Genomic DNA, 13,363 nt, shown 5'->3' on the forward strand with positions numbered 1-13,363 from the left:
CTGCGGTTAATTGTAAAGCCCCCGTACATGCTATCATCACTAAATTTGGCATGTATGTTAAGCAGATGAGTAGGAACATGGTAAAAAAAAATTTTGTGAAAAGAGCTTATAGTTTTTGAGCAAATCGATTTCAAAGTTTCATAAGAAAAATGTTTTTTAAACTGTGTAAAATGACACTGCTGCAGAGCAGGTTACTGCATTCCGAGTTCTGTATACATATTGTATACATTTCATGAAAACAGACAGCGTGGGGTCCCCCCTCCCAAGCCTCCTTAACCCCTTGTCCCCCATGCAGGCTGGGATAGCCAGAATGCGGAGCCCCGGCCACGTGGGGCTTCGCACCCTGAGCTATACCAGCCCGCATGGTCCATGGTATGGGGGGGCTCTGGAGGAGAGGGGCAGCCAACCTCCCCCTCTCCCCCAGAGCCCTTGTCCAATCCATGGACAAGGGGCTCTTCCCCACCTCCGGTGCCCCAGGAGGAGGTGGGGGCCGCCGACGTCCTGGGGGGTTCATGGTGCCATCCGGGGTTCCCCTTTAACAAGCGGACCCCGGAAGCCGCCCCCTCCCCAGGAGAAATGAGTATAGGGGTACACGGTACCCCTTACCCATTTCAGCAGAGTTAAAAAAAGAAATAAAAACACGACAACGAAAAAAGTCCTTTATTGTTCTAAATTAACCAGGGTTACTTACCTTGCAATAATCTCACGCCAGTAACCTCAGGAGTGGTCCCACGCCAGTATCCTCTTAGGACATCTCACCACCCTCCCACACTGACTAACTCCCACCACTGAATGGTCACAGTCAGCCTCTGCATCTGTATAGCAGAGGCTGAGAACACGAAAATTTTGCCTTTAAAACAAGAAATTTCGGCAAACAGTGATGCAATCAAAATGGCCACTGGGAAATCCCCGATCGCTGGAGGCCACACCAGAGTGGCGAAACCAGTGATTTTTCACATAGATGGTGGGTCCAGGTGACCAGAGCAGGAGGTGCCCTAATCCCCTGGACCCACCCATTCATGTGAAATAACGCGTATTCTGACACTCTGAGGTGGCCTCCGGGGAACGGGGATTCCCCAGCAGCCATTTTGTTTATGACACTGTTTGCCGAAAATTCTTGTTTTAGCAAACAATTTTCGTGTTTCTAGCTTATGCAATACAGATTGCAGAGGCTGTCTACAGCCATTCATCCCCAGGAGTTCTGCAGGATCGGCAGGTGTGCGGGATCTCCTAAGAGGATAGAGGGGGGCACAGCGCAGGAAGGTGGGAAAGTGGGCACAGAGTGGCGGGGAGGAGTGGAAGCCTTCCCCCCTCCCTCACCTAGGGTCAACCTTCCGTGCTCCCCCTCCAAAATTGCAGCCAGCAGCGGCAGCGAGCGGGAATCACTTACCGAGAGAAGAGCTCTGTGTGCCGCTGCTGGTCTGGTCTCCTGCATTGCATTGTCCAATTATGCTCTCACAGGAAGTACTGCGAGAGCGTGATTGGACAGTGTCAGTGCAGAATACCAGACCAGCGGCACACAGAGCTATCGCTCGCAGTAAGCCGTTCCGCTGGCTGGCTGAAATTCTGGAGGTGGGGGGGAGTGCGCAAGGGGGGGGCCCTAGGTGAGGGAGGGGAGGCTTCCCCCCCTCCCCGCCGCTCTGTGCCCACTTTCCCACCTTCCTGCGCTGTGCCCCCCTCTATTCTCTTAGGAGGTCCCGCGCACCTGCCGATCCTGCAGAACTCCTGGGGATGAATGGCTGTAAACAGCCTCTGCAATCTGTATTGCATAAACTAGAAACACGAAAATTGTTTGCTAAAACAAGAATTTTCGGCAAACAGTGTCATAAACAAAATGGCTGCTGGGGAATCCCCGTTCCCCGGAGGCCACCTCAGAGTGTCAGAATACGCGTTATTTCACATGAATGGGTGGGTCCAGGGGATTAGGGCACCTCCTGCTCTGGTCACCTGGACCCACCATCTATGTGAAAAATCACTGGTTTCGCCACTCTAGTGTGGCCTCCAGCGATCGGGGATTTCCCAGTGGCCATTTTGATTGCATCACTGTTTGCCGAAATTTCTTGTTTTAAAGGCAAAATTTTCGTGTTCTCAGCCTCTGCTATACAGATGCAGAGGCTGACTGTGACCATTCAGTGGTGGGAGTTAGTCAGTGTGGGAGGGTGGTGAGATGTCCTAAGAGGATACTGGCGTGGGACCACTCCTGAGGTTACTGGCGTGAGATTAACCCAAGGTAAGTATCCCTGGTTAATTTAGAACAATAAAGGACTTTTTTCGTTGTCGTGTTTTTATTTCTTTTTTTAACTCTGCTGAAATGGGTAAGGGGTACCGTGTACCCCTATACTCATTTCTCCTGGGGAGGGGGCGGCTTCCGGGGTCCGCTTGTTAAAGGGGAACCCCGGATGGCACCATGAACCCCCCAGGACGTCGGCGGCCCCCACCTCCTCCTGGGGCACCGGAGGTGGGGAAGAGCCCCTTGTCCATGGATTGGACAAGGGCTCTGGGGGAGAGGGGGAGGTTGGCTGCCCCTCTCCTCCAGAACTCCCCCCTCATACCATGGACCATGCGGGCTGGTATAGCTCAAGGTGCGAAGCCCCACGTGGCCGGGGCTCCGCATTCTGGCTATCCCAGCCTGCATGGGGGACAAGGGGTTAAGGAGGCTTGGGAGGGGGGACCCCACGCTGTCTGTTTTCATGAAATGTATACAATATGTATACAGAACTCGGAATGCAGTAACCTGTACTGCAGCAGTGTCATTTTACACAGTTTAAAAAACATTTTTCCTATGAAACTTTAAAATCATTTATTTCAAAAACTATAAGCTCTTTTCCCAATTTTTTTTTTTTACCATGTTCCTACTTATCTGCTTAATATACATGCCAAATTTGGTGATGATAGCATGTAAGGGGGCTTCACAATTCACCACGGAATTTAGCACAATTGACTTCAATGTAAACACGAAATCGGTACTCGGAATTGCAGAATTTTCGAGTTTTGAGTGCTTACTCGGAACTGCCAAATTCCGATGGCAAACTCGAAATTCGGAATCCGAGAGCTCAGCCCTGTAGGAGACTACTGTTAACAGATTGATATGTGTTGTCCCTGAATATCAGAATTGTACCTCCAGCCCCATGAGCACCGATGCGTCCCTCTGTCGCCGTCCTCCCGAGTGACTCTGTTCTCCTGATATGGGTCCGGGTAATCTGGTTCAGCTGCGCCATTCAACCCTTCTGTGCACGCGAGGCCCCTCCGCACAGGCCCAACTAGCACAGCTGAGCCAGTTACCAGAACCGATACTAGGCGAACAGAGGCACTCAGGAGGATGGTGAGGAAGGCACCGGTGCTCTTAGGGCTGGAGGAAGCCCCGGGTAAGTATAAAATCTTTTAGTGTGCCCATCTCAGGGTTGCTTAAAAGGCTTATACACACGTCTGATTAAAGGGAACCTAAACTGAGAGGGATATTGATGTTTCCTTTTAAACAATACCAGTTGCCTGACTCTCCTGCTGATCAATTTCCTGCAGTAGTGGCTGAATCACACACCTGAAACAAGCATGCAGCTAATCCAGTCTGACTCAGTCAGAGCACCTGATCTACATGCTTGTTAAGGGGCTGCAGCTAAAAGTATTAGAGACACAGGATCAGCAGGAGAATCAGGGAACTGGTATTATTTTAAAAGGAAAAATCCATATCCTTCTCAGTTTAGGTTCCTTTTAAAGTCAGCTGAAGTGGCCGGTAACGACCGCCTTAGTTGATAATCAGGCATGTGTAAAGTGGCCCCGACCCCAAGCGATCCGCCTAGCGGATCAACTCTCCCCCAGCAGATACCCTGTGTGAAGTCATGCACGCACCATTCTGTCGTCCCTCCGTCTCCCCGCATAGCAGCAAAGCGCATTGTCAGCTACACGACTAACATGCATCTGTGCAGCCTGGCCCAGCGATGTCGCTCGAGGGGATCTGTTCCCGATCTCCGACGGGTGACATCCATCAAAGGTGTGTATGCAACTGTTTCCACCGATACCAGAATTTAATATCCACTATGCCCCTTAGATACTAGGGATGGTCAATGAAATGCAAATAATTCCAAGTTGTTCCAGAGTCATACTTTAAAGGGGTGCGAGTCTGCAGAATTGCCAACACTGGGTGTTTTCCTGGAGTGTGTAGTCCCACCAGGCCTAAGCAGACTGAGCTGCTAGAGTAATGCTGGGAATACACGGCTCGATTCTGAGCCATTTAGATGGCTTGATCATTTCCGACATGTCCGATCTCCCGCCCGATCGTTTCCGCGCTCGATTCTGCATTGAGGACAATGGAAAAAGATAAGAAAAAATGAGCAGAAGATAAGAGAATCGCCAGCGGAATTGAGCGGGGGATCGATCGGGTGGAGCGGCATAATCGAGCCGTGTATGCCTAGCATAAAAGATCCCCAACCTTGAGATGTGCTAAATGCTGTATTCTGACACTGCTGTAAAACAGAATCTGCCACCAATAGACCCATGAATTGATATATGCATCTTTTACCCAAAATGGGCTCTATTCTCAATGACTTCCCGCATGCGGTAAAGTACATGCGGGAAGTTTGCGACCAAAATACCGTCAAGTTGACATTCTCAAAATGTTCCGCATGTTTTTTCCGCATGCGGTAAAAGTACGGGATTCATGCGGAAAAATTTCCGCAAAAGTCGGTATTTTCCGCAATAAAAAATCAATTCTCAAAAATGTTCAGGCGCATCATTTCGTCATTATTTACCGATTTTTTTTATCACCTACAAGTAGTAGGTGATATATTCCGCATCCCATTGACTTTAATGAAATCTGGAGGCTTATGGGCTGTGCTTGCTGGACTTTTACATTTTTTTTTAAACACTTTTTCATGCGACATTTTTACCGCATGATTTCCGCATGAATAATGGCTGTTACCGCATCTTTTTTCCCGCATGTGGAAAACATGCGGAACATATTAGTGAATGTGGAAAAAATGCGGAGTTTACCGCTGGCGGAAATTTAGCGTTAAAATTTTGCGGTGTTTTTGCCTCTTAGTGAATAGAGCCCATTGTGTATCATTGATGCCCTTGCAAACTACAGAGACATGCTGATGCCTCTACCACTATTATTGACATGTCCTTATTGGCAATAAAAATGTTATTTTAAGTGAAAGACATATCAAGCTACCATATTTATTTCTGTTTAAACAATACCAGTTGCGAGGCAGTCCTAGTGATCTCTTTGGCACTAGTATCTGAATCATCCCCTTTAGATTGTAAGCTCGCAAGGGCAGGGCTCTCTCCCCCTTTTGTGTCTTGGTAACCATTATACATTTTATTCATCATGTTAATTTTATCACTCTCATTGCCAATTCTATAATTTGTATTTTGTATCATTCTTTGTATTTTGTCACTAATTATGCATCTTGTATTTTGGTGTACACCATTGTCTGTATTATTATGTACCCCATGTCTGTTTCTTACTTTGTACAGAGCCACAGAATATGTTGGCGCTTTATAAATCAATAATAATAATAATACACCTGAAACAAGCATGCAGACTTCAGTCAGAAACATCTGCATGCTTGTTAAGGGTCTATGGCTAACAGTATTAAAATCCGAGGTTGAGCCAGGCAAGAAACTTGCTTTGTTTAAAGAAATAAATATGGCAGGCTCCATACCCAAACACTTCAGGTTTCAATGCTTTTCCATCAGTTCTACAAGGAGGAATATTTCTTCTACAGCACAAACTCCACCCCTTGGAGTGAGCCTGCACGTAGGTACGGTAACAGGAATGCAGTTGGCTTTTGCCGTTGTAATGTCTGATTGCGCTGCCCGGAAGCTCCCCTCCACACTAAGTAGCACTCATGCTCAGTGTGAAGTGAATTATGCTGCTGATGGTAAAATAATAAATACCTCCGCTTCCACACATCATACATTCACCAAATTTTCAGGGTAGGGAGAGGATCCCCCGTACGACCTTTATGCCAAATTGCAGCCCCCGAGCCCCGCTGGTTCCGGAGATAGATTACAGAAATCTATCTCGGGAACCAGTGGGTCTCGGGGGCTGCAATTTGGCATAGAGGTAGTTCGGGGGTCCCCTCCCTACCCTGAAAATTTGGGGAGTGTAGGATGTGAAGAAGCAGAGATATTTATTATGTTACCATCAGCAGCATAATTAAATAGGAAGTGCGGCCGCACAGTCTCCTACTGCGCATGCGGGGCAGCACAAATTCACAGGCAGCGTAATCAGACACAACACCGTAAATAAAAACTACATATCCCAGAGGCCATTGCTTCACTTCCCTGTATGCCCTCTTTTTGCGGGTGTCATCGGAACAGGATATCCGTCTTGGCCATTTTGTTTTCCTTCATTCGTTTCAAGGGTAACAAGGCAGGGAAGTGTGACCATGTTACCGCTGGTGAGATCGGCTCTGTCCCTCAGCGGTAAGCGGATTGGTGGGGAGAGGTGTTCCCTTCATAATGTATGCGGGGGTGTCTATAGGAAATGCTGCCCTGGGTCTATGAAGAGTCCAGAGATAGACCTACACTTCCTGCTATGGATGTGGCTGCACATATGCCTGTCATTGGTCATTTCTCTTTATACTCGTATACACGCTTCTCTTTCTATAGGAAATGCTGCTCTGGGTCTATGAAGAGTCCAGAGCTAGACCTACACGCCCTGCAATGGATGTGGCTGCAGTGACTGCCCCAACTGCTGTCTCTACATATATGCCTGTCATTGGGCTTTTCTCTTTTCACTAGCGTACATGCTTCTCTTAATTACGCAGATAAAGTGTTTGGCCGCTAATGCTTATCTTTTGTTTGCAATGCAGCTTTCTAATATGTTGCTTATGTATTTTAAGAATTCGCTATAAATGGAAAATGGTGTTTTTCTGGCGGTACAGGTAGGACTGTACATCTTTCCAAGTGGTCAGATAATACGTCTACTGGTTTATTATTAGTAATACATGTTTCTGTTATATCTTGATTGGTGTATGAGTGGGAGCTAGTTTAGTTGAAGGGGCCTAGTGGTAAACTTAATGGACAAGCAAACATACACAAACCCCTAATTTGCCATCTGAAATGTTATTACTGTAGTTTAAAAATTAAAATTTCTGTTAAATTCTAAAATTGCACACCAGTCCAGGACCCTTGTCTGCAGCCTTCAGCCGCTGGGCTATGGTCCCTTTACTAAACATATTCTATTTGAGGCTGTGGCTAGTGTTTAATAGTGTTGTCCGGATCATGAACGATTCGGATCTTTGATCCGAATCTATTTTATGAGTCGATCATCCGAATCATCAAAATGAACGATTCGGATCGCAAAAGGGGCGGGGCCAGGAGCGACACGCCCCCTCTCAGCGGGCAGCGGGGGTCCTGGAAGCAGGGATCGCTCTGTTGGATGGGAGGCAGCCTTGCAGGGAGACAGGTAGATGAGAGAGCAGACATCGGTGCCACTGCCAGATATGTGTAGAGCACACATACTGGCTGCAATGTGCTGCCCATTATAGGCTGTCTGTTCCATAGTTGTGCTGCACAGTGATCACATTGGAAGCTTTTGGCTCAGCACAGCTCAGTAACTTTGCAGACACTGTGATTGAAAGGCAATATAATCCTCCTGCACTCGGCACTAAACAGCTGCACTTATCTTCTGGGAATGCTTTCTTTCACTGTACGACCTTTTCTTTCAAAGTGTACAGATGAACATATAGGTGAAATATATGTAAAGCATATGACTTCAGCATGTGGGTATTACGTGCAAACATTTCTGCTCTCTGCTCGTCCCTCCTCCCTTCTCTGACCACTCCCTGCCCTCTCTCCATCTTCTCCCCTTCTCTGTGTGTCCACTCCCTCCCCTTCTCCTGTCCACAGACCTGTCCTGCTGTTCATTTCACCCCCGAATGCTTCCTGTAGTAAAATGATCCGAGATTCGGATCAAAGATCCGGATCTCTTCAATGATCCGATTCGAATCATCCGGATCATTGAAAAGATCCGAACTTCCCATCTCTAGTGTTTAAACTAATGGCATATTTTGCAGGGCAAATTATTGTTCTGTAGAGAAGATTGCTGCAGTTTATTGCACAGGGGCGGAGCTGTCTCTTGTTTCCCACTCAGTCACCTCAACCCTTCAAGCGCCATATCAGTGTTTTTCTGTCTCTGAATGACAGAAATGTCTGCCCTTCCTCCTAAAAATTGTCAGAGCAATTTAAGTCTAGTTTTACCCAGAGTTCTTTCTTTAAACAATTTTTTCTTATCTATTGTGCTTGTAATTCTAAAAAATACAGTTGGGTGGGGAAGAGAGGAAAGTGTACACTCACACACACTGAATGAAGGCTGCAGCATCATAAGCTAGTGGCTCAGAACTTCATAAGCTTCTGCAGGACTGGGATAGTTGACCAGGCCCCAAACCCAAACTGTTTGGAAATGCTCATCTTCACTCCTTTTAATCTCTCCAACATTTTGCTTTGGGAAAGCTTGCTTACACAGCTTCTGCTATGAAGCTAAGTATGATCAGTACATACATAGATTTGATAGTCTACCTGGTACAATACCTAACACCTTGCCAAGATGGGTAATTTGGGCGACACCAGGTAACTTGGGCGCTGGGCCATGATTCATGTAAAAAAGGTTTCGGATACTGGCAAACACTATCTACACCTGAGTGAGGATAGTTAAAGGAGAACTGAAGAGAGGTATATGGAGGCTTCCATGTTTGTTTCTTTTTAAGTAATACCAGTTGCCTGGCAGCCCTGCTGACCCTCTGCCTCTAATACTTTCAGCCATAGACCCTGAACAAGCATGCAGCAAATCAGGTGTTTCTGACGTTGTCAGATCTGACAGATTAGCTGCATGCTTGTTTCTGGTTGTTCAGACAGTACTGCAGCCAAACAGACCTGCAGGGCTGCCAGGCAACTGGTATTGTTTAAAAGGAAATAAACATGACATCCTCCATAGTCTTCTCACTTCAGTTGTCTTTTAAGTTGTGTAAACGAGTACTGTGCCCGTATGTCCTTGTGTCTAGCTTCAAAGGCTTCGTCCCATGCCCAAAATACCCGACACCTTTAAAAAAAAAAAAAAAATTCACATCCACATTGTACCATTAGTTAAAGCGGATCTGAACTCAGAACTTCATCTCTGCTCCTCAAGGACCTGTTTCCACTACAAGCATGCAAATTCACATGCTATTTTCTGGACACAAATGTGAATTTGCACACGTTTGCATAATTTTTTCTATGCAAATTTGAATGTGTACTCTAATTTTTTTTTTTTCTTGGCTTTAACCACTTCACCACTGAGCACCAGAGCAATTTTCACCTTTCAGCGCGCCTTCCATTCATTTGTCTATAACTTTATTATTACTTATCGCAATGAAATGAACTATATCTTGTTTTTTTTCGCCATCAATTAGGCTTTCTTTAGGTGGGACATTATGCCAAGAATTATTTTTTTCTAAGTGTGTTTTTAATGGGAAAAAATGTGGGAAAAAATCATTTTTCAGTTTTCGGCCATTATAGTTTTTAAATAATGCATGCTGCTGTAGTTAAAATCCATGAAATGTATTTGCCCATTTGTCCCGGTTATTACACCGTTTAAATTATGTCCCTATCACAATGTTTGGCGCCAATATTTCATTTGGAAATAAAGGTGCATTTTTTTTCAGTTTTGTGTCCATCCCTAATTACAAGCCCATAGTTTATAAAGTAAGTCTTGTACCCTCTTGACATAAATATTTAAAGAGTTCAGTCCCTAAGGTAGCTATGTTTTTTTTTGTTTTTTGTAATTTTTTTTCTTTTTATTACAAAAAATAAATAAATTGGGGAGTGTGGGAGGTAATGAGTTCATTTATAGTGTAAAAGTATGTATTTGTATATGAAAAATGTTTTGGATGTAGTTTTACTATTTGGCCACAAGATGGCCACAGTAATTTTTTGTAAATGCGTCCTGTAAGCGTAGGAAGTACGCTTACAGGACGTTCAACGAGGCTGGGAAACGTTTTTTTTTCACAATGATCGCGCTGCTTCTCATAGAAGTAGCCGATCATTGCTGGGGGGCTGAGGGCAAAGAACGGGAACGGTTTTTCCCGTTCATTGCTCTCCCGGCGAGTGGCGTGCGGGAGCGCGGACAGCGGCGGGAGGTGCGTATATCTACGTTTCTGGTGGGCAAAGGGTGTTAAAAGGAGAGTAGATATACGCACCTGTGGTGGTTAAAGTGGTTAATTACTATTGACAAACCATGTGAAACGCAAAAATGCCATACGGCATCCGATAAATTCTAGCACTAGTGTCCAGATTTTTTTTTTTTTTCTGCGTGCGATTTCTGGATACAGTGGAAACAGACCCAGATACATTACTATTCAAATTTGTGTGCAAACGGGCCCTTGGGAACCTAAACTGAGAAAGATATGGATTTTTCCTTTTAAAATAATACCAGTTGCCGGACTCTCCTGCTGATCCTGTGTCTCTAATGCTGGGGATACACGGTACTTTTCTGTACCGTGTATCGAGCCGCTGATGCTCCCAGCTGATAATTTCCGACATGTCCGATACCCGCGTGGATCGATTCCGCGCTCGATCCCGTGGGCGGACAATAGCGGGGAATCAAGCAGAAGATAAGGAAGCGCCCGCGAGGATGAGCGGGTATCGATCCAGGGGGACGTGGCGGGAGTCGATCCGGCGGCTAATCGAGCCGCCGTATCACTCCGTGTATTTACAGCATAATGCCTAGCATACACCATACAATTTTCTGTAAGATTTTCTGCTAGATTTACCTGCCAGATAGATAATTTCCAACATGTTGAAAATTATCTATCAGCCTAGCAATTAAAGAGTAACTGTTGGGCATAAAATCAAAAACCAATTCTTTATTTTTATCTGGAAAACAAGTAATAAGGATGCTAATCAGGCAATCCAAAAGTTAAAATCCCTATTACTTTTCTTGTTGATAAATTATCATTCCCCAGTTTACATGACTCTTATTTGGGACACAAAAGAGAAGTTGCAGGGCATGCTGGATTGTCTTTTTTTTGCTTCTCTACTTCCCATCAGACTTAACTAATGCAGCCTGATTGGCTGAAGCCTCTTTCCTAACCAGCCCATATCGCATGATCATGTATTTTGTACAGTTTGCCTTGTATAACTTTGTTCTGACTATGTTGTATAACCTTGTAATGACTGTCATCCTTCTATCATTGTATGTATTTATTGTCCAGCGCTGCGTAATATGTTGGCGCATTATAAATACAATTAATAATAATAATGTAGGTTGTACCTTTTTTTTTTTTTTTTTTTTTTTTTTTACAGCAGTGAAGTAGGTTGTACATTTTTGTAGTAGGGTTGCTCAGTAACTGCATTCACTGTCTTTATTCAGTAAGCAGGCTGGAACTGCAATACAGTAAAATATTTAGTGGTGCTATGAAATACAGTAGTAAAAATATAGTTGGCAATATGTCCCTGACTTCCTGTCACCTTGTCAGTCTCATATGTCCTTCCCTTTGGCAGTTGGCTGATAGTGTAATGGTTAAGGGTTCTGCCTCTGACACAGGAGACCTGGGTTCGAATCTCGGCTCTGCCTGTTCAGTAAGCCAGCACTAATTCAGTAGGAGACCTTTGGCAAGTCTCCCTTACACTGCTACTGCCAATAGAGCGCGCCCTAGTGGCTGCAGCTCTGGCGCTTTGAGTCCGAAAGGAGAAAAGCGCAATATAAATGTTATTTGTCTTGTCCCTTGGACTGTATGTGTGTGTGCGTGCGCTGATCACACTTTTTCTCCTCTGCCTTGAGGTCCTACATACATTTTCCCTTTTTTAAGCAAGTACATCTTTTGAAGTTTAGAAAGGGGGTCTGCTCTGACTCCAAATACATTTAAATTGTAATTAAAAGATATATGATAAAATGTTATATTTCTCAAATTAGTCATCATAAATAAAAACGTATATATACAGTAATAGCAGTGCTTGGTCCACAAAAATTATCAAACGACAAATTATTTGTGCTGCTGCAGTAAAGCAGTCACCATATTTCTAAACCTTACAAGCAGGCTGTCGAGTCAGATTTGAGCAGTCAGAGTAGGAACAATTTTGGGTACCAGGAGTTAGGGCTGCACGATTTTAGGAAAAAATAGAAATTGCGATTTTTCTCTCAAATTGCGATTTCGATTTTTTTTTTTTTTTTTTTTTTTTTTTTTTCACGATTTACTTCAGATCAAGCTTTAGCACTAAATTCACATTGACCCCACTACACTGTGCTAACACCTGATGATCCACCAATACACTATGCTAACTTGAATCTTGATGCCCCATCAATTAACCACTTTGTCCTCCTTGACGTATAAAAACATCAAGGAGGACAGGCGCGCTCCCGCGGCCGATTGCGCGCGTGCATGTGCACTCCCGGCCGCGGATTCGGTAGCCCAGGAATCAATGTATCGGGCTATGGTGCCCGATCACTGATTCCTCTCCCCCGCTGAAAAAGCGAGAGCTTCTCTCGGAAGCTACGCTTTTTCTGAGACTATGTCCCTCTAAGCCAGGCTTTCTCAACCAGGGTTCCCTGGAACCCCAGGGTTCCTTGAGGACTCTGCAGGGGTTCCTTGGCATTTTACCCCATCGTGGGGGAAGTATAATAGAGCACACTATAATAGGTGGTACTGTAACAAAAAGCACTAAACTGGGGGGTCAGGAGACAGTATAATGAGTGGCAGTGTAATAGGAGATAGTGAAATTAGCAGCCTAACCTATTTAAAGGGAAGGTTCAGGGAGGGTGGGTGAAAAATCAAAATCAATTTCCACTTACCTGGGGCTTCCTCCAGCCCGTGGCAGGCAGGAGGTGCCCTCGCCGCCGCTCCGCAGGCTCCCGGTGGTCTCCGGTGGCGCGCCCGACCTGGCCAGGCCGGCTGCCAGGTCGGGCTCTTCTGCGCTCCAAGTCCTGGTACTTCTGCGTCCCACGCCGGCGCTCTGACGTCATCGGACGTCCTCCGGGCTCTACTGCGCATGCGCAGTAGTTCTGCGCATGCACAATAGAGCCCGGAGGACGTCCGATGACGTCAGAGCGCCGGCGTGGGACGCAGAAGTACCAGGACTTGGAGTGCAGAAGAGCCCGACCTGGCAGCCGGCCTGGCCAGGTCAGGCGCGCCACCGGAGACCACCGGGAGCCTGCGGAGCGGCGGCGAGGGCACCTCCTGCCTGCCACGGGCTGGAGGAAGCCCCAGGTAAGTGGAAATTGTTTTTGATTTTTTACCCACCCTCCCTGAACCTTCCCTTAAAAGACCATGCCTCCTGAAAAATAAATATAGGGGTTCCTCGAGACCAAAAATTGTATGCAGGGGTTCCTTGAGATCCAAAAGTTATTTACAGGGTTCCTCCAAGGTAAAAAGGTTGAGAGGCTGCT

General features: G+C 45.8%; 1 protein-coding gene across 1 annotated transcript in view; it reads left to right on the forward strand.

Moving 5' to 3' along the window:
* Positions 1 to 6,317: 6,317 nt before the first annotated feature.
* COX7B (cytochrome c oxidase subunit 7B) overlaps positions 6,318 to 13,363 on the forward strand; it is a 10,758-nt gene continuing 3,712 nt past the window's right edge. The window contains exon 1 of the mRNA XM_068249649.1: positions 6,318 to 6,426. Within this exon, the coding sequence (XP_068105750.1) occupies positions 6,390 to 6,426 (37 nt within the window). The 5' untranslated portion in view covers positions 6,318 to 6,389. The remainder of the gene's footprint in view (positions 6,427 to 13,363) is intronic.

This window comes from Hyperolius riggenbachi, chromosome 8 (assembly GCF_040937935.1).
Source record: "Hyperolius riggenbachi isolate aHypRig1 chromosome 8, aHypRig1.pri, whole genome shotgun sequence".
Classification (NCBI taxonomy): Eukaryota; Metazoa; Chordata; class Amphibia; order Anura; family Hyperoliidae; genus Hyperolius; species Hyperolius riggenbachi.